General features: G+C 34.8%; 2 protein-coding genes across 4 annotated transcripts in view; one reads left to right on the top strand and one right to left on the bottom strand.

Moving 5' to 3' along the window:
• Positions 1-21,663, top strand: part of Tehao (tehao) — a 35,246-nt gene that overhangs the window by 5,242 nt on the left and 8,341 nt on the right. Inside the window, exons 2-3 of one of the 2 annotated variants that reach the window (XR_011033187.1) lie at positions 4,912-5,352; positions 14,034-14,120. The gene's annotated coding sequence lies outside the window, so the exon portion shown is untranslated. Of the gene's footprint in view, positions 1-4,911; positions 5,353-14,033; positions 14,121-21,663 lie in introns of those variants that run through there. The other variant, XR_011033188.1, reaches the window with a different exon arrangement.
• Positions 8,925-10,867, bottom strand: LOC137581245 (putative inorganic phosphate cotransporter). Of its 2 annotated transcripts, XM_068295442.1 has the most exons (6): positions 10,757-10,867; positions 10,482-10,675; positions 9,968-10,414; positions 9,529-9,907; positions 9,232-9,470; positions 8,925-9,178 (listed from the first exon to the last, which is right to left on the bottom strand). In XM_068295442.1, exons 1-6 carry the CDS (start codon positions 10,806-10,808, stop codon positions 9,023-9,025), a joined length of 1,467 nt encoding a protein of 488 aa, XP_068151543.1. In that variant the 5' UTR covers positions 10,809-10,867; the 3' UTR covers positions 8,925-9,022. The 2 variants fall into 2 exon arrangements, with proteins under 2 accessions (XP_068151543.1, XP_068151544.1); XM_068295443.1 differs by lacking the exons at positions 10,482-10,675; positions 10,757-10,867 and having other exon boundaries at positions 8,928-9,178; positions 9,968-10,031; positions 10,292-10,343.

Raw genomic sequence — 21,663 nt, forward strand, 5'->3', positions numbered from 1 at the left:
TTTTAACGAAAAGTTGTACTTTCGACAAGGAAAAATTTCAGATTAGGGGCAAAAAATTCCTCAGATAGGGCTATCTGTCCTGTCTTCGACCCAAAACATAATGCGAATCGGCATGAAGATTTTCATGTCAGTTACTTATTCATCAAATCTCAATATGAAGAAACTGAGGGCAGATTAAGGATCAGCAACCTTAAAGTGAGATTTGGTTGTTCTGTGTATTATAATTGCTGTAGTCTTTCGATTATTCAAAGTTCTTTGGTGTGAATGGCTTTCTCTGAAGTATAACAACATAACTCAAAAATGTATGGAATGGTTTATATGGCCACGAGCATATGTGAATACATGTTGAATATGAATATCATTTACTCGTAAGCCATTTAAAAAACTGTCCATTCTAGAAACAAAATTCATGGGCCAATTTTGTTAGTGCCTTAGAAAAACTTTAATAAATGGACTAATAAGACCATTCTGCTTAAAATATGTCAAGCAAGTCATTTGGAAAACTTTTCAATTTGAATTTCAAGATAAAATAGACAATCATCTGAATATCGCTGACATCTTTTTATAGACATTCGTCTCATTGTTGAAGTGTCCTTGAGAATATTGTTATATTGAGACTACATGTAGTCGGCTCCATCTCCTCTTCCTCTTCATCCTTCTTCTTCTTGACCGCTGGCATTCAATTGCCAATGAGTTTCTGTTGATTGTTAGATTTTGCTTTTTGGCGTTCTCCTTTGAGTTTGAATTGGTACTTTACTTTTATGTTTATGGAATGGTTTTTGCTGTTGCTATTTGATCATCATTATGATAATGATTTAAAAAAAAAACAAATAAAACCCCGAAATATACATGTACAAATAAAGAAACTTTAACGAAATAAACAAACATCTGAAGAAGGTAAAAATATTGTTGCCTACTTTTAGACACTTTGCATGTTTGATGTGATTAGACTCTATGGCAGAATTTGTAATTAGTTGACTGGCATTTAAAACAGTTGCATGTTGATTAACAAACAGTTTTTTGCCAAAAGTTTGATATTTCTTCACCGTTTACTTAAGGGGGCGCACTATGATCAGTTTGTTTGTCTAGAACCCATATTCTTCTTTACGGGAATGTGAATTTGCTTTGAGAGCGACAAGTCCTTGCATAGTGTAGATGTGTGTAGATTTTCTAAAAGTCATTTAAATATTTTCTGTGAAGTGAGAGTTAACCGGAGAGACTTGGGGGTATATATGAGTTGAAGGCTTTTTCTAATAATGAAGATGGGATATTAGAATATTGGCTGATTTCCGCTACACCTTGAAGAAAGTCCTGTACATAAAGCAAATAAAAAATGAACTTGAATTCTAATAATAAATATTAAAGTTTGTCACATGCAAAGTCGCCTACAAATTATTGTTTTCAAGTTGGCAAGATATTAGTAGTTTTGTTCTTTGGTGCAACGTTTATTTTTGGGAAGACTGAAGCACAGTCAAAAAAAAAAAAAGAATATGTAGCCAGCTTCAACTTAAATTTCTTAAATGTTGTGCAATTTTATTATATATTAAGCAATTCTCTAGAGTTTAAGTTAAGAAAAAAAACTAAACCTTTTGAACCCTTTTTCCCCTAATCCATTGTATATGATTCAATTAAATGGTGTATGTCTGTCTATGTGTATATATTTCGGTCCTTATTGATTATGGCACTTTGTTTTTATTTATGAAATTAGCATTAAATTGATTTATGGCATAATGTAATAATGTTAGCGCCGTCAAACAAAAAATTACTTATGTATGTATATCCATATGGGTTTCCTTTTGGCTGTTTGTTTTGGACTTGGTTTGCTGATTACTCATACGACGCGTGGCACATTTAATGAAAATTGATTTTACAGTGCGACAAACCGCCAAATACAAACAACTACATATGCACATACATGTATGTGTATGTTTAAGTGTGTGTATGTATGTAGATATATGTTTTTATTGTGCTTTTCAATTCACATTGCTGACCTAAATTTCTTTTCATTTTTTCTACTTGTTGTTGCTGCCCGTGTATGTGGGTGTGTACATGTGTGTGTGTGTGTGTGTGCTTCATTTTTATTTTTGGGTTTTTCGTTTATTTTTTGTCCACCGTTTTATAAAAATTATAGCCGCAGGGCTATAAATTATTTGGCATGTAAATTCGTTTACTGCCAAGAAATTAATTAATCCAAAGAGCCGCAAATTTTTAAATATTTCTTATGAATATTTTAATATTGGCTCTTTTGTGTTTAAAACTTTTGTTTGTTTTTCCCTCAGGCAAAGCGTTTTCTTTGTGGCTCAATTATTAATTTACAAAAACCAATACCAATTCTTAGAAATAATTTGTTTTTGCAGTTGGGCCAAAATATAGTTGCTCAAAATAGAAATCGATTAGGTTTTAGATATGAAATAAGAACTCAATTCAATACAAATTCGTAAATTCTTTGAACTTTGGAAACCTCAAGGAAATAATGCATTAATCGAGATATCAGAATCATGCAAAAATGTCCATATAATACTATGATTATTTGTAGTACTCATATGTTATCAACGAATGTAATCGAATGAACACTGTGATTATATAGACATATTCTAGCAAGGATCATGGCTTGGTTAGGTATAATTTTTAAATTTTCGTTTTCATAAATACTGAAATCCTGATTTTCAGTCGTTATACTTTGATACCCTTTTAAGGAGGTGGATCATAAATGCAATAGGGAAAATGTTATGTAGCATGAAATTTATATGTGCAGTATATTATCGAACTTTATGACTGGTTGTCAAAATACGCATTTTCCCATCGGTTGGCATAAAGTTTATGTTTTAAAATCCTCTTTTTATTATTTTTTGTGCCCTTTTATGTTTGTACGACATGTCTAATCTACATTTATGCACCTTCTTATATAAGTCCTACCCTTCGACCCGACTCCTATTTGCGTGCATATGCTATAAATCCAACAAAAGGAGAACAAAATTCACAATAAATTCATTGAATATGTGAAAAACGTGCATTAAATACCACCCTCTCACATTCTGACCCACACTCATTCATACCCTCACACATACACATATACATATAAATAAATGTATATAACCACAAGGCCCAGTCGTTGGTCGATGGCCGACATCTGGTCCCTCCAAAAAAAAAAGGACGAAATTGCCTACCCCAATGTGCGGGGGGCACTGTGTCTGGATATGGTATGGTCTGGTCCTTTTTTTTTTTGTGATGTGGGGACGAGGCTTAAAACAACTTTAGAACTTTAAGCCTGAACATTGTTAGTTTGATGAATTCAATTTCTTATTTTTTTTAGTTCTTGAATCAATAATCAAATGAAAAACCCACATGGAAAAATGTTTGCCAAAATTCTGTTGTTCTGCACAAAAACATTTCTTTGAATTCAAATGAAATTGAATAAATAAAGGTTAAAAAAACAATTCGTTTTTAATTTCATTGTTAGTTTTTTTAAGCTTAAGCCCTAGCTGCTACTAAAAATATATTAAACAATAGCTAAAAAAATATGATCAAAAACTTATCTGAAAGTAAAATAAATAAGAAACTTTAAATTTAAAATGGAAAAAATATGAATTACGATTAATTAGTTGGTGCCTACCAAAACCTATTTCAGTTACTACTTACATATGAAATTCAAGAAACCCAAAGAGTTTCTTTAAAGCATTTCTTTGGGAGCAAAAAATTAAAACTTCTTAAAGTTTCAAGGTTAAAAAATTGTGATCTTAAGATCCCAAGATCACTAGCAGTATCTCAATTGGAATTCTTATTACTTCTTCATATTGACAATAAGATGCCTCTAAGGTCCAGACATGAGATCCAGCGTGATTTAGCGAGAAGCTAATCCATAAAATTCTTAAAGCCTAAACTCATTGGGATCATTGGGACTCAGAGGAGTTATCTCAATTGTTAACATATTAGAGGCAAAGTTTTCGTGTGTTTTAAAAAATAAAGTGCCCTAACATAAATTGAAATGAAAAACTTAGTTAGTTTGCCACAATTTTATTAAAAGTTAAATTACTTTTCTGTTTAACTTTATATGCACTAAATCTTAAATTGAAATAAACCTACATACAAATTTATTCGAGTTTAAAAAGGGACAAAGTTTAGTTTTGTAATTTGTTTCGTGTTTTTAATTAAAACAATAGAAAACAAATATGTATATAAAGAAGATATTTATACGTCTTTTGTCTGTCCTCAAGTTTGTCTTGACCTCAAGTCTGAGGAATTTCAAACTTTATATATGTATTTTTCTGTTTTAAATGAAATCACATGACAAGTTAACTTTGATTTATTAGGTTTTTTCGTTATTGTATTCTCTTTTGAAGTGATTTTTTCTAATTTTACTTACTTTCCCACGTATTATTTGTCACTGTGCATTGTTCTCGCCTTACACATGTACATAGATAGGATATGAAATCGCCTTTCTATGTATAGCGCAAAACCCTTTTATTACCTTTTCGTGGGTCTCACAATACTGAATGAATAATCCTGTCAATTTGTTGTTTTTTGTTCAGTTTGTTGTAATCGTTGTTGTTGTGGCTTTTGTCAGTGTTATTGTTGTTGTTGTCGTTGGTGCTATTGTCTAGCCATTGTGCAATCAAATTGTTTAGTGGGCGTTTGGTTCCTTTTTTTCCACTCTCCCCTGCCATTTAGGGTTAGCAACGCTTACGCATGCATTTACAACAAATTACATTGTTCGGGAAGTGAGAGGAGAAATAGAAAAGAAAGGGAAAGGTGGAGAAGGGGTATACGTAAAAATTACCTTTTTATATTAGTTTCGGCAAGGTCACGTTGTGACGGTGCACAGGTATAATTAGACTTCAAAATAAACATTGAACTGATGTTTGTTTTCCGATTGAAACTAATTTCTTCTTAATTTTTTTGGTTTCATTGCAGGTGTCAGAGCTTGATGTCCATCAGAATGATGAAATAAATGTTGTGTGTCTAGATATTTCCAGTGCATGTGCCCGTGTCTATTAATGAAATCGAATATATCTAAAAAGAAAAGTTAATTTAAATCTACTACAGAGATAAATAATATATGTATGTGGAAAATGAAAACGCCAACCGATGTCTGGTGTAGTATGTGTGTGTGTGTGCAAAGTGAAATTTTTTTTGGTTTAAGGATTATTTTCAATTTGCGTGTGTGGATGACAGGTCCCAACAGTCCAAGTTGAAAAGCTTTCAACAATGATAATAATTACCTACCAACCACAGATATATCCGAGTGAAAATGGAAAATTAAAAAATTGAAGGAAAATGGCCTCCGTGTTTATGGTCGAACCGAAACACTCATACAGCAAATGGCGCAATCTATGAAACTAATGCGGACCTAATGTGAGTAATACAAACAAACAAACACACAATATACAACATGTATGTATAAAAGTAGACAGAAAGTATAAACGAGTATATATTGATTTTCAGTTAAAGTTAGTTAAGCTTTCCTCCTCATTGGTATATAATTTTCCAAGAACTATAATCATATTAACCATCGATTTGGTTAGCAGACGTCCCAGCAATTGCAAGCGTATCTCAAATGAGTGTTACAATTTTGACTGAAAACGAAACTAAAATCTAAAATATGATTAGTTCATACTATATTGGCTATTGGTATACCTGTAGCACAATAGTTTCAGCAGATTTTGTAAACTTAATGTTTAGAACAAGATAAGAAGTCTTCTAGGCAAAGACTATCATTTAATTATTATACTTAAACAACTCTTTAGATACTATCTAGAATCATTATTAGAGGTTTTAATTTCAATACAAGAACTTTGTCATTTTATATGATATTGTAGTTTTTTTTTGGTAGAGTTTCAATACATCAGTTCTATTTGATTTAATCCTAATCCGACTCAACATCTTATTGAAACAATCCATTGAGATACGCATTGTATTGTTCATTGTATATTATTATTTCATTTATATACTATGTATATATTATCAATTAGATTAATAAATTAGATTGTACACAACTAATAATTTAATAATATTAATATTTAGATGCTCACACGTATGCTCCATTGTATAAATTGAAAAGAAAACAGTGTCCGATTCAACATTTACAATTCATTCACAATAATTTTCTAATAATAAGTTTTAGCTTGTTCAACATGGCGTATGCGTTATATGCATCATGCGCACTGTGGGCTTTGAGGGTGGGATATAGTATGTATTTGATATATATCTGGCATATTTAACAAGTATCAATATTTAATGCTAAAAAGCAAAATTTTGCTCAACATGTTGACAGACAACAACGACAATGGCAAACAAGTCACTCGGATTTGTGTTTGCCCTTTGTCAATAAAGCAGATGGAATGTTCTCCTGGCAAATGTGTTAGGTAATTGTTTTATTGCACTCCAAGGAGTCACAAAAAACAACAACAACAGCAACAGCAAAATAACATTTCAAACTTATACATTTTGCTGCTGCTGCTGTCTCTGTGTGTTTCTTTTTCTTTCTGTCATTATAAAGTCGTAAAGAAGCAAAGCGATAAATGGATGGGGAGCAAGACGTTCTCTTTGGCAATTTGGCTTATCTAGAAACCAATAAATAATAAGCCAAAGAGCTCAGCTCAGGCTCCTGTGTGCTCGTCGCCTGTTGGGTACATGAAAAATAGATCAAGATTATGACTAAAAAAAAAAAACGAGGCACAACAACAACAACTTTTGTTTTTTACTTGTCAGAAAATTTTCTAGCTGGCACAACACACATGTGCGAGACATGTTGACAGTTTTTTTTTTTTTTGTTTTGTTTTTGCTTCTTACCAAATATGTATTTTGGGGGTACATAAAAAATCCATCTAATTGGCAATGTCTGCATATTTGATGACGCTAATGGAGCTGCCTGTCGATTTGTCAGTCAATTCAAGTGGCCACAGTGAGGCGAAGGAATGGGAGATCCTCGTGTCACCCTTCTGCTGTTGACAGTTGCCTGATTAAAATAGTAACCTCAGCTCTATTGATTTGAGGCTGATTTCGTTCTGTCGTTTCTTTTTGTTGTGGCTGTGTCTCTTGGGTCAAGAGGTCAACAAGGTCGAGGTCTAGAGTAGTTCGGCTCGGTTTTTTTTTTTTTTTGCAGAAAAGACGTGTCAGCCGTCCTTTGGTTGGCTGGTTTAAATGGCAGTGCGTTAATTAAGTAATTTGCTCGGTCACGCTCACCTTCTTTTGCCTACGTCTTTCACCGGAGTTTTTTGTACGTTTTTTGACGCCAACACACCCATGGAAAAAAATCGATTTACGGCTAACAAAAATGACTCTTCAAAAAAAGGGGTTTTAACTTAAAATCGATGGCAGCATAGTCATTTAGACAATCAAAACGACTTTAAGTCACGTAACTGAGAATGGGAATTCAAGAGAATTTAATCATATTTTAAATTTCATTTAAATATTTAATTATATAAGTCTAAAAATATGAATGTCTATGAATAACTAACCAATTATTTATTATTAAATATTTACTTAAATCTACATAATTTACAGAGGGGGCAAACGCTTCACTTGAAATAATCAATCAATGAATTTATTTATGGAGTGGACATTGATGAAAAAATTAATGATTTTTGACTCATGGACGTAATTTTTTGTTGTATTTCTTGAATATACATAGCTCTAAATCGCTTTTGAAGAGACTCCTTATTGACTTAGAAAGGATTATAAGGCTTAAATCATAAGTTAGGAAAACGATTTTTTCTAAAATTCCCATGCAAAAGCTTCTAAAACCTATTCGAATTGTATTTTTGAAAAACTTAACAGGAATATATATTTTTTAAAGGTGTAGAAATAAAAAGAAATTGGATTGCATGGGTCTTACATCAAAATAAGAAAAACTACCAAAATGGTTAGTAAAGACCAGCAAAAGTCCATGATAAATGTTTTCCACTAAGGAATGGATAAAAAGAGAGGTTGAAAGCGAACTATGCAAAGTTTTTCCGCTTTTCATTCTAGACAAAAAAAAAAAAAAAAATTTGCCATCATTAAGTCATGTCTCCGATTCCCTGGCATTTGGATCACTTAAAAGTTACGTTAAATGTCATTTGTTAGGTCTTCTCCTCTTTCTTTTGGGATGCCTCCTGCTGTCTGATGGTTGACTGATATATATGGGCAAATCATGGCCGAATTCAAGTTAAGGACATTGTCAGTAGGCGGTCGAAACATGCCTAATGAACACAAGGCAAAGAAAGAAAAGGCATCTAACATGGAAAGGACAACTGAATGAAAATGAATAACACAGTAAAAGAGACTAGGATGAGAGAAATACTTAAAGTCAGAGATGTAGAAAAATCAAATACATATATATATTTGTATTAGTTAATTAAGTTTAGAACATTACGAAGAGATGAAATTTCGTCAATTTGAATTGCATTAAACTTGCTGTTTTAAGGTACACTCCAAACTATAACCTAATTAGCTTTAAACAACATAAAAGATTAACAAATAAGCCGTTTTCACGACCAATTAGTCCAACTGTGTGTTGGAATAAAGATTCCCATCCATCACCATTAAACATTGGAATTGACCATTCTGTTTATTGATTTATGCCGTTTTACAAATTCTGTTTCTATCTCACAGGATTCGATTCGAATTGTCAGTCTTTGCGGGATGCCAATTTGAATTATTCGATTCAAGAAATTTAAAAAATCCATTGGCAGTTTAACATGCTGCCAATTGGAGGACAGAAAAGAAAAGAGTTGAACGTCTTACGGTTTACGCAGACATTCTAAGTCTGATTTTAGTGTTTTTTAGTCCTATGTTCATTAAGTCTAGAACAATTTTCCTGTTAAGTAGCTAAACCAAATGAGTTCATTTTTTTGCAGCACTTTTGATGAGGCTTTTGTTAAGAATGACAACTTAAAAAACAGCACTTTTCAAATAACAAATATCAAAAACGAAAATGGTTGTATAAATTTCAAGTTGCCTTTAAAAGAGAATTTTAATTTGGCACTTGAAAAAAGCTTATAATATAGGTATTTATAACCAAAGCATTTTGGAAGTTTAATGTCTATTTTTTCTTTTCCTCTTCATTATCGCCTGGGGCCTTGTACAAGGGATCATATGGCTGCACTTCACCACTGCCAAGCCACCAAAATATTAAAGCCGAGATAACCAATATAACCAGGCATGTAATGAATACCACATGCCATTCACGAAGTGCGGCCTAAAATGCTATAAAATATAAAATGATATTGAAATCGCTTCTGTTTCACTTACATTGGGTGTAAGAGCTCCAACAATGGGCGATGAAGCGAGACCGGCTATGGCACCACCGCCATTCGTTAGGGCCATAATGGTGCCGGCATAGCTCGGACTCATGTCCATAGGAGTCAATTTTTGACCAGCATAGTAAGGGCCCATGAACAGCATTGAGATAGTGAAAAGTGTTACCACTGCAGTTTTATTGCAGCCGGCATAGGAGGCAATTACTAAAAACAAACCTGGGAGAAGGGCAGCTTAAAAAAAGAAAGTTAAAATAAAAATTGACTCCAAGAAAAGTACAAAATAGCTCACACAGAAAGGTAAATAATTTGCGTTCAGTGGTAATTGATAATTTTCCTGTTCGAATTAACCAGTCCGCTAGTGGTCCACTCGCGAGGCTAGCCAACCACATGGCTAAATAGGGAAGAGAGGTGTATAAGCCATTCGATTTGGTTGAAACACCTAAAACATCTGACATATATTTGGGCAAGAAAGTGACCATTACAAAATATCCCCAATCGTGACCAAGTTGACTGATTATCACGCCGAGCATAGCCATACTTAGCAGCATGGATTTCCAGGGTATGGGCGGCTTATCTTTTGTTGTCTGTCCAATTGATTGCATCAGGTAGGTCATTTCCTTAGGCTTAATGCAGGGATGTGTCATTGGTGAGCTAGTGCAAAGGAAACTCTACAAAAATATTGTTTCAAAAACGCTGCTTTTGTAAAACTTGAGGTAAATTGAACTTACAAATATGATAAACCAAATCACTGACGCACCGCCAAACACATAGAATGTCACTGGCCATGGGAAGCTGGAAAGTAGCAGACCAGAACATGAATTGGACAATATAATGCCTAAAGTGCTCCCGCTATAGCACAAAGTACCCAATGTTCCACGCTCGCGTTTTGGTACCCATGAGGCTAACAAAACGCTGAGGGCAGGAAATATGGGTCCTTGTGCCAAGCCCATTAAAACACGAATCACCATGAGACACCAAATGCCACCGGCTACAATGGCAATATGTGAGAAAATTGTGCTAATTCCGGAAACTAAAGTGCATATGCCAAGTACCCATTTAGCTCCATATTTATCAGCTAGAATACCACCAGGTAAATGGGATACAATGTAACCGCCATAGAAGACGCCCAAAATATTTGATTGTGTCTGCTCGTCCCAGTCATATAAATCATCATTCTATAAGAGATGCCAGATACGAGTGGAATTAAATGAATCTCATTAGTCTGCTTGGTCTAGTGCTTACCTTTACGACCTCACTAGGTTCAAGTTCCATAGGACAAGCATCCACTCTGTCATCCGTTTCATTAACGGCTGTACGATTTATCGGTACAACGATCACAGTTATCACCATTGATAATGACACCCGATTGGTATAAACGCAGATTAAGGACAAAAATCCCATTATTGAGCAAACAACACGCTGCGGCAAAAGACAAACTTTATTTAGTGCAGAAAAAGGACAGGGCAAAAGTGCAAGTTTAGCTTAGCAGAGTGATTAATTAACAATTCTCAACTTACACCGACTGCAGCCCTGACCCCATTTCGGTCTGAGGTCTTCTTCCATGTCCATATACTTAATAATGAACTTAAATATTTCTAATTTAACTTTGTAGGCTTTAAATTTTTATGTTGTATTATTTGTTTTTGATTGAAAAGACAATGAGTTAAAGGAGGATGCCATTTTTCTTCACTACTATCACTAGGTATTGGCTTTTAGGTGAACTGTCAAGATACTTAATATAATTATACAACATTTGCCACAAAGAAAGAAAATGAACTTAAATTTATCTCCACATTCTAAGAAAAGGGTAGGTCAGTTAGATAACTCCTCCTCAAAACGACTGTTTGCTTATATATGGAGTACAACATAGAGTGTCCTATTCAAGTGCCTCAGAGTGTAGATGTAACACATGCTCCAATAGTGATTTGCATATGTCTTTCTACCTGGCAATGTAGACCTTTGGGGCTTGATATATGATTTGGTATATACTTTAACAACGAATTGCTTTTAGTGGCTGCGACTAAGTCGCGCCTAACAAATTATGCAAGTATTTCGTGTGGGTGTGTATGTTTTTGTTGCTGTTGTTGTTGGCTATGTTCTGGTTGTTGTTTTGGTGGGTCGAGCTGATTTATGAACGACAACATGTCCGACAGCTTAAAACAGGAAAAACAAAAATGAAATGAAAGAAGAATAACCCTCAAGTCAGGATCCAAGCCTTAAGCCAATTTTAATTAAAGGAAAATATTTCAGGTAAAGTGAAAGGGGCTAACAAAGAAAATGAGGGAAATTTCAAGGCATACATTGGCAAATATGTGTCAGGGAAAATGCAGAAAATGCCATCAGAATGTATGTGTGTGTGTGTGTCTATGAGTGTGTGGCATGTGAAAGTAGAATGAAAGTGAAAGTTCAAAACGCATTGGCATTTGGCCGCCTGCTGAGGTCGTCATAGGGCGCCGTCCTCACTCACAGTATATAGAGTATATGGTGAATGCAGGATTACGAAGGACACTCGCCATTTCAATGAGATGGCTTCAATTTTTTGTCAAACTCAAAAAATTCAAATTCGCTTAAATGAATTTAACATGCAAATTGTTCATGTCACCTCGTGCTTTTCTCTTAGCCAGTTTAAGCGAAATGACCAAAAGAATTTAGTGCATTTATATTATGGTTTAACATTTTTCAGGAAATGCTTTTATCCATATTTAATAGTTGGTAAGACCATATAAGTCATTAAGTATCTGCGAAGTATACATACATATATCCCTTTTTACCTGTTAAAATCATCGAATCAGCTATTTTTTATGCTGCAACTATATGTTGGCTCTTGGCATTGAAATTGTGACCCAGTTTCCGTCAGAGCCATGTCACGACTCTTTTTGATTTGTTATGTATTCGTATACATAAATACGCCAGAATTGCGTTGGAGTGGTTAACAGATTTCAAAAGAGATCCCTGACAGATGTCTCTAAAGGTGACGTTTCTATAATCTGTATGCAGCGCAGCTTTCACTCTACTTCATTAAGAGTGAATAAAATATAATAAAATTACATATGAAGATACATTGCAATCTGACAGTCGTTTTTTACTTCACGAGAGATGAAGACGACTTTATTTGATATTTCTAGACATTTTCAAATGTTTTTCAGTCAAGTTTTTTTTGCTTAAAGTCCCGGAAACGGAAGTAGTGTGTGTTCCCGAGTAGACTGAAAACCAGAGCCAGAGCAAGTCAAGGGAGTCAAGTATTGGCTAGAGAAAGTAGAAGAAGAAAAAAAAACGGCTACTAGTAAGTTACAAGGCAAAATAACTGCCAAAGAAAGTGAAAGGAGTTGGGCCACTTAAATACCTAGGAAAAAGTTTTTCGCGCTTCCTGCGGAAATTGCTGTACATGGTTATATATACCTACATATATTATAGAGATATAAAGAGAGAAACAGAGACAGGGAGACGAAGAAAAAGTCGAGCAAAACTGGGAGGCAGACAGACCGAGTAAGAATCCTTTTTTTTTATTTTCTAGCCTTTTTGCTCTTCTTTTGGATATGTACGGCAAGACAAGGAAATGCCAAAGGAAATTCATTTTCTTCTACTGTTTTTTGTTTTTGAAAATGGAAAATGGCTGACTGGAAAGTCTTTTGAGCAATGTGCAGCAAATATTGTACAAGTGCCTCGACACTCGTCAAGTTGCACAAACAGTAAGCAAAACAGCAAAGGCAACAACAGTAAAGGCAACAAAACAGTAAAGTAAAGGCAAAGCTCGTTAAAATTTACAAATAGAAGGCAAGTGGCAGAAAAGTGCGCTCAAGGACGCGTTGGCGTCTTACAGCACCCACCCAACCGTCCATGTACCCATCCACCCAGGCAGCCCACTGAGCCACCCTCTAAGTCCCTTCTCTCTAATCCCAATGTCTATACAAGGTGCTATGTGTGTGTGTGTGTGTGAGTGGCATTGTGTGGCAGTTGCATGCAATGCACAGGCGAGGCTGCATTTGAACTTATCACGGCATCAAATAGCAAAAACAAAGCCAAAACCGAAAAAACTTGTGTACTGCAATTACAAAAATGTTATGCTATACTCGTTCCTGTAGCCCTCCCTCTGGCTAGAGATTAGAGAGCAGGAGGCGTGGCAGTTTGTGCGTGTTTACCCTTGCATTAGGCATGCGAATAAAAACCCCACACATACACACACACACACCTTTTCACCGTTAGAACTGTTGCATACAAGATAAGTTTTGCTAAATTCGTTGCAGCAATTTTGTTGGCACTTGAAGGTCACACCCAGAGCTGACATTGATGGGCCATTTCCGAGCATATCCTTGAGAAACTTAAACACCAAGATGGCAACAACTTGGTAGCGGTAAAGTCAATGAGAAGTCACATACTTTCAGATTAGTTCTAGACAGACATATGAATGATGGGCATTAATACGTGTGTTTGATTTAGTTACAATTTTTGGGGCTGTTTGGCCGTTTGCCCTTCCTTTTAATTTTTTAAGTCCTTTCAAGCAAAAGTCTTTCTAAAGGTCAAAATAAGAGGTGCAATAAAATATTCTGTGTTCTACAAAATTAAGAAGCTTCTACATCGAATAAGATTAAGATTAAGATTAAGATTACTTCATTAAAATATCGATTGAGAATTGGTTAACTGTTGTTACGATATTTTACTCGACACTTCATCATAACATAAGTACAATAAAGAAAGAGGATACCCTTAGTAAACTTCCAATTACTTGTAAATTTATGATTTCAATTACTCTGTTCGGCTTACGTTTTTTTCTTTTTACTTTTCATCTTGTCCCAGATACAGACACTTACTTTGCAATCCATTTAAACGCATCCACGCCTGCAATTCGCTCAATTAGGTAACAAATTATCATTAACCGAGTCCCCCACAGCCCCGACATGCCCGACCCAGACCATTTTGGTGGCCAACCAGTTGTAGTCGCCGCCAGTTGACAAATTATGCACATTTATATTGAACATAAAAGCGAAAAAGTAGTCTCTGAGCCAGAACTGGAAACGGGGCGGGACCGAGTGCATTCGAGGCCAAAGAGGACATAATAAACTCATAATGCGTGACAGGATGTGTGCCAGAAAGCGAACTGAGTGCCGCAACGCCGGGCTAACAGTGGCAGCCATAAGTGGTTGCGCCTCATTTGGCACTTCATGCATCTTTATTTCCAAATGTCGATGCCTCACACACACACACACACACACACACACACACACACAGCCAAAGATAGAGAGATAAAGAGCGCCGCACTTTCGATGTAAATTTATGCGTATTGCATTTTTATTTAAATTTAATTGATATTTGTTTTGAGTAAAAATAATGATGTCAACTTGGTTTCTGGCTTTAATGACATGAGTATTACTTTATTTATGGCTTTAAATATTTTTTTTTTTTTTTTTGCCAGCCAAAGACAAATATCCATAATGGCCTTCAGAGTCATCTGTCGTTTATGGCGTCAACAATACTGGGTCCTTTCAATTGGGATTGGCGGTCATAAATTCTTATTAATATCAATTGGATTTGTGGTCTGCATTTTAAATTAACTTGTAGTGGCTTGGAGTAAAGTCTTTTAATCAAATATTAATATGATTTGTTACAGAGACTGATCTAGAAATGCAAAGGATTTTCTTTTAATAAATTTATGAAGACTTTTTGCAAAACATAAGTAAAAATTTACTGCATTGCAAGTACAGATACATTTTAAGTTACAAGTTATAAAAAATGTTGTTTATTAAGTAGTTTCAACAAGGGATTCCCCGACTAAACTTCCTCTTATGATTTACTCACAACCAAAGTACCATGAGCAATAAATATAGCAAATTCTATTATGAATATAGAACATATCTTGAACACATGCACGGTGTTTCAAAGCTTTCGAAACCATATCCCAAACCAAAACCTTATCGCACTCCTATCCAACCCAACCCCTGAAAATCTAAAAGAAATTATAAAATACCTCAATCTAAGCAATATTATGAACCTCTTATAAGATAAGCTAGCATACAAAATAATATATTCTAGACTAAGAAAATTAAATGAATTATATTAAAAGAATGAATATCTAAACATGTACCAGCCGAAGGCCTTAGCAGCTATGGCTGTCCCCCCCTGTAGCTATAGATTTATCTATAAGCTAACATTGTACAAATAAATAAATAAATAAATAAATATAGCATACTTTTTTGCGTTTTTAAGGCAGTTTTTAAACTGAAACTTTTCACTTGAGTTTTAAGGTAATAATTTAGAACTGAATGAAGAATAAATTAAATTAAGAGAGAACATGTATTCCCTCTTAGACAATAAGGATAATGGATATATGATGTTAGCATGTTTTCTTCACCTTCTCTTCCCATTTCTTTATCATTTTTAATCTTCTAACCCTCTTCAGGTGGTGCTTCTGATTAGAAAGGTCTTAAATATTCAATATCGATTTGTGGCCTTTTTTTGCGAAACCTTTTTAATTGAATGCCAAATTGTATGGCATTAATTTTTGGTTTATTTTTTAATAACGTGAATGGTTAATAAAGTTATAAAATATAAATAGGATTGCAAAGTGCTGAAAGATGTTTGCTCTGCTTTAAATTAAACCAAAATGAAGGAATCCCAAAATATTATAGCTTGCCTCAAAAGCAAACAAGCCGTTAACCAAAAACACACGCGCCAAGAACTGTTGTTGCATGTATGATGTATGTAAATGTTGTTGTTGCTGCTGATGATGTTGCTACCGATATGACAGATAAGACATGCATTATGGTGCGATATAACAAATATGCTAAGGGTTTGTGGTTAAAACGGTTATGGGACGCCACTCGAATGACATAATCGACTCTGCAGTTTCCGTCCTGTTACCACAAAAGCGGATTGTTGTTGTTGCTGTTGCTGTTGGTTATGCTGCTGTTGGCTTGGCTGCTGTTGCTGCTGTCAGTTTTGCTTCCTGTTCTGACGACATGACATACAAGTCACACTCTGATGGTTGCTGAAAGCATTTATGCTGCCGGCAGTACAGTTTTCTTCTCCTTCCTCACTCTCTCTTTTTTTTTTTATTTCTCTCTAAATTATATCAGAATGTATGCTATATTTTTTCGTCATTTGCGTTTTCCTTTTTCCCTCTCATATTCTCTCCACTATCTCATATCGTCGACCCAGAGAAAAAGTTCTTAATTAGGCAGTCGAGTGTGTGAGGAGAAGGAGGAGAAGTAGGCGGTTGGAGGCGTGTCGAAATTAAAGCCACCAAACTTTTCGTTGTCACAGCTAATTGCATTTGAAGTTGCTGCTGTTGCTGTTGCTGATGCCTCTGATGTTGCTGGTGGTGTCTGTCGCCTTATGATAATGAGAAATAATGTGATTTAACTGACGTTGATTAGCTTTTAGTTGCTATCTCGATTTTGGGTTATACACAAAAGTTATTTCATTCTTTTATTATAGTCATAAAGTTTTTCTCCAAATGTAGGTATCTACAATATGTTGATACATCAACTTATACATACAAACATATATGTATATGAATGGGCCTACGGTCGTCCTTTATGAGTTCTTATTGTGTTTCGTGTGTGGAGAAACGGTAGTTCCAGGCATTAAATATATAAATTTTGACGCTTCTCCTCATACAAACTTAATAGCATGAATAAAGAGCTGCTCAAAGATGAAGTTTTATTCTCAATCGAATAAAATTCTTACTGTTTTTAACTTAATTAGCTCCTCTACTGTTTGTCAATGTCATTTTCTAAACTTGTAAGCTGATCGTCTGATATATGTACACATATCGACTTGATTGTGATACCTGCAAAACGGCGAAAAGCTATTCGTTTTCTGAAAATGCATTAATTACCTCTACTAAGTTTTGTTCTCACATTTATTTTGAACTTATTTATTGCAAATAATCTAAGGATTTATTGGTTTTATTACCTATGTATGTATGTACCTGACTGCTGTGTTATACATTAATACATTTTTCTGATAGCGTTTCGGTTAGGTTAAAATAGCAACAAATTATCAGTTTATTATAAACCAAATTGGTGACTAGTTTCACGACTTAAGAGAAGTGTTTTAATGATCCTGACGAATAAAGTTTTCTTATATGCAAACAAATAATGGCTTGAATTGCTAATTTATGTCGTAGTAACTTCCAAATAGTTTTAGCTTAGCTGCTATAGAGACAACCTGTTCATCTCAGTGAGTTTCCATGAATTACCTTGAGTCTGCTGATTCGAAAGTGTACTAGATCTATTTATACATATATGATTCTTCTTGTATGTGTATAAACTTAGTTGTAATTAATCAAAGTCTTTCAAATCGTTTTGAGTTTTATTCCCCAAAGAGTCAATAAATGTAAAGTTGCTTATTATCCGAGTTTGCAAGTTTCATGCAGTTTTTCCTTCATTTAGGTGAATTCCCCAAACTTATTACCAAATAGCTGCAATTGGCATAGGCAATTTTCCACCATTTTCCATGTGGAATTTTTGCGCAATGAACATTTTTCAGTTCGCTGAATCGAATGATGGCTGATGGCAAGGAGGCCGCTTTAAGAGGAAGGCTAAACTGCCTGCGTATCTTGAGGAAAACCTTTTTCCCCAGCACCTTTTCACGTCTCATTAATTTCCACTAGCATCAAATTGCAATAGTAATGACATGAACAAGAACAACAACAAGTACACCCACGTGTGGGCGTGGCCATGTGTGGCGTTCTCCGAGTGTGTGGGCGCTTATAATTTATTGTATGTTTGTTTTCCACTCGAGCGGATGCGAAATGCAGAAAATGTGAGAGCAAACTACGCTGGAAGCGAATTGCAGATTCTTTTCCTTTGGTTGTTGCTTTCATTTATGCGGCAAATGTTGCATTCATATAGCAAAAAAAAGGAGGAAAGTTTATGGCAGGTGGCATGCAACAATTTTCTCATGTAACTTTCCATTGCAAATTAAACTTGGTTACAAAAATTCCAAATGATGCTTTGATGAAAGTGCGGGGGATTGGCCACATGTGCGTGTGTATATTATATATGTATGTACGTGTGTGTGTGTGTCAGTGTGCCAACGTGTGTGTGAGCTCTAGTGTAGACCATACTTGCATAATTTAAACGTTGCAGTTGTTTTAGCCAAGAAAAGAAAAGTCACAAACCCATGTGACGCAAAGTGTACTATGGGAAAATAATGCAACTTTTATATATATTTCGGGAATTTCTGTTGGCTTTTAACATCTCCCAATTTTTAAATAGCCACTTTTTATTATCCCAATTGTGTAGATCTACAGAGAAGTCGCCCCCTAAAGTATGCAATAGGCTGTTATCAAGTTTGCTTTTCCAAACTAATAAATAACTTTTGAAATATCCTGAGGATCGCAAATGTTTTTCGATGCAAAAAATGACTTAGAAAACATTGTTTTAGCTACTGGGCATATAAAAAGTTGAATACTTCTTGAACTACTTCGTCTATGTATCCATTTTAGGTTTTGAACTTAACTCACTTTGCATCCTTAGATTTGGCTTTCTTTTCACTTAGAGTTTTGATATTACTTTTTAGTTTGGTTTCTAAACAAATTACTTTAATATATTTCTTTGTCAAGACTAGGAAACTCTTTGGGCAGAAATAATTAAAGAAGGTCTTAGATTAGGAAATGTTTGAGTATTAAAAAACAAATAAAATGCAATATTTGAAACATTTATGTTGGTACGTTTACTATCCTGGTCCCTTACGCTTTGCATAATAAATCAATTTTATAAAACTACAAAAATAAATTTAAGTACATTTCGCATAATCTTTTTATGGATTACATTTTAACTGCTTCGGTCTAACTCTTGTCCCATTGGCCATCTGTTTGTTTGTTTTTTTTTTTAAGTTATCTACCATTCTGTGTGTCTTGGACTTAATGCACTTCTTGCTAAAGGAGACGAGGTCCAATGCTTAAGCACTATATTATTATTATTATTTTTTGCCTGTCGAATTTTAAGTAAAAAGTTTTTACTTCTTGCAGTTGTTTAAACTTGGCCTCAAAAAGGGGGTAAAGCAACAAAAAAAAGAACGAAACTCAAACTCAACAGCAAGGCACTTGAAAAACTTACAGTCTCCCCTCCTTCGACAGTCTCTTGCAGGTGCGGACTCATGGATATATACATAGAACGAAAGAGAGATATATACCAAATGGATACACGTATATACATACACACTAACTATGTATAGGATACATAGTAGTTAGTATGTATGTTTGTAGGATATGCATGCTGAGCAGCAACTTGCAACTTTGTTGCCCTGGCATTTCGTATTTCTGTTTTTTTTTTTTTTTGCCTTTCCCCCCTTTCTATCTATCTATCTCCTGCCAGTTGGTTTTTTTCGCGCTGTTTGCTGTCGAATTTGTTGCTACTGGCTTTTCTCTATTTTGTTGTCGTAGTTGCTTCATGGGCCGTTGCATTTGAACACTTGCAGTGTCGCCTGCATCTGCATCCAAAAAGTTTGAAGGGGCGGAAGGCGGAAAAATGGATATACATACATATATATGGATGGCTAAGCCAGCTCTTTAGTTTCTGCGGGCAATTGTAAAATGCGGCAATTTCTTTTTCTCTGTGACTAAATCTTTCTACATACGTACTACATATGTATGTGGTCCTTTTTAGTGAGTTTATGTCCTTTTACTTGCACCTACCAGTTAATTAAAAAGGTCAACTTACCAAACTTGCCATTAGGGTTTAAATTTTATGGCTTTAAGATATAGATACGGTCATTAAAAATCAAACAAACCATGAGTCAAACCAACTTTAACGATCATCCTTCTTTTCCATTATACTTTTGGGGAAACGTTTTTGTTTCAGGGTATGCCCTTTGCTAGAATGAATTGTTAAGATGCTAGCCACAAGATAATAGTTTTTTTACTATTATAAATTGATAATTCGACTCGGATTGTCCATTGGATTCAGGTTGACTTAATCATTATACAAGCACAGCATTTATTTTAAAAGGAAACTTTTTGAAAATTATATTTAATAAATACATTTTCCTCCGCTTAAAGTCGTTTCTAATGAGCTTTTCTTTAACCACAATGCTGTTAGAGTCAGAGCCAGGTCTAAGTCGTGTTAAATGTAGCGCACAAATTGCAAAATGTAATTTTTCTTAGTGCTCACAGCAAAAGGAAACACTAGTTCGGCATTGCTAGGGAAAGGGGAAAGTGTCGGAAGGAGGGAGAAAGGTGGAGACACACACATGTGGCTAGCCTCAAGAAATTCTGACAATAATGTTGACGACATTTTCTGCTGTTGCACACACAGAACAATAGAAACTGGAACGACAATGGATGCAATGGATGCCTCTCTTTGCCTTTTTTCCGCCCTGTTCTCTAATGGCGAGAAGTCGCCTACACCTACTACACACAACAAAGTTTGCCTTCAAGACAAACGTTGAAGAAAAATGTTGGTGAAAATAAAAGGAGAAACACAAAAAACCAAAAAAACAGAAACAAAAACAAAAACCGGACGTGCCACGGTCGCCATTTGTTGCGGCATTTTGACAATTTTGCCATTTAATGTGGCGCAAAGGATGGTGGTTCGGTTTTGTTGTTGGTGGCATCTTGCATCATGTGGTGCACTAGCTGTCTGCTAAGTGTGTGTGTGTGTGTGTGTGTGTGCGGTGTGTGTGTGTGGCAATGACAGACTTGGCAGTATGCTTAATAACTTTCTATCAAGTGAACAAATTGCTATAGCTGCAAACCGCCCCAACTGAGGTACAAATGAAAAATGGGAATTCCACAGAAGAGATGAGCTGAGAGCATAAAAACCGATGACCCAAGAATTCCCCTAATGAAAAAGTGCACTTAACTTAAGATTATTTGCCACTTTCTTCACTATGCAAGAAGATAAAGTCGTTTAAAAGTTAAAACATCGTCAAGTTTAGAGCAAAGAAGAAGACAGAGAGATTATATGATAATTATCATGAAACATTTTGTTTATGATGAAAGGATAAAGGTAATCGCCTTTCCTTTTTGAGTGCGTATGTTCGTTTAAAACATGTTATCTGAATGGCTTTGTCTTTTAATAAACTGACCAAATACAATGAAATAAAATTTATTATAAGCGATTGGCAATAAATCAAATAAAATTTACAATGTCAAATGCACTTCATAATGCAATTTTTCTTATAACTTTTAGAAACATGAATAGAAATAATAAATGCTAAAGCAAATGTTGCCAAAAACTTAACTTACAATTAGTTATAGTTATTTTATTTCCCATATATTATAGCTATTATTAATTTTATTGAATTATTTGCATGATAGAATGAGATAAACTTAAAATGATACTTAAAATCCCCACATGGGGATCCTTTTCGTCTCACATTTTCTCAGTTTCTTTTTTGGGTTACGAACTTGTACTTAGTTTCTTTTGGCAGAATTTAGAAGTATGTAAAGTGCCTTCTTGTATACCCTTTACAATGGCAT

Source organism: Drosophila tropicalis, unplaced genomic scaffold (assembly GCF_018151085.1).
Source record: "Drosophila tropicalis isolate 14030-0801.00 unplaced genomic scaffold, ASM1815108v1 contig_845, whole genome shotgun sequence".
In the NCBI taxonomy this organism is placed as follows: domain Eukaryota; kingdom Metazoa; phylum Arthropoda; class Insecta; order Diptera; family Drosophilidae; genus Drosophila; species Drosophila tropicalis.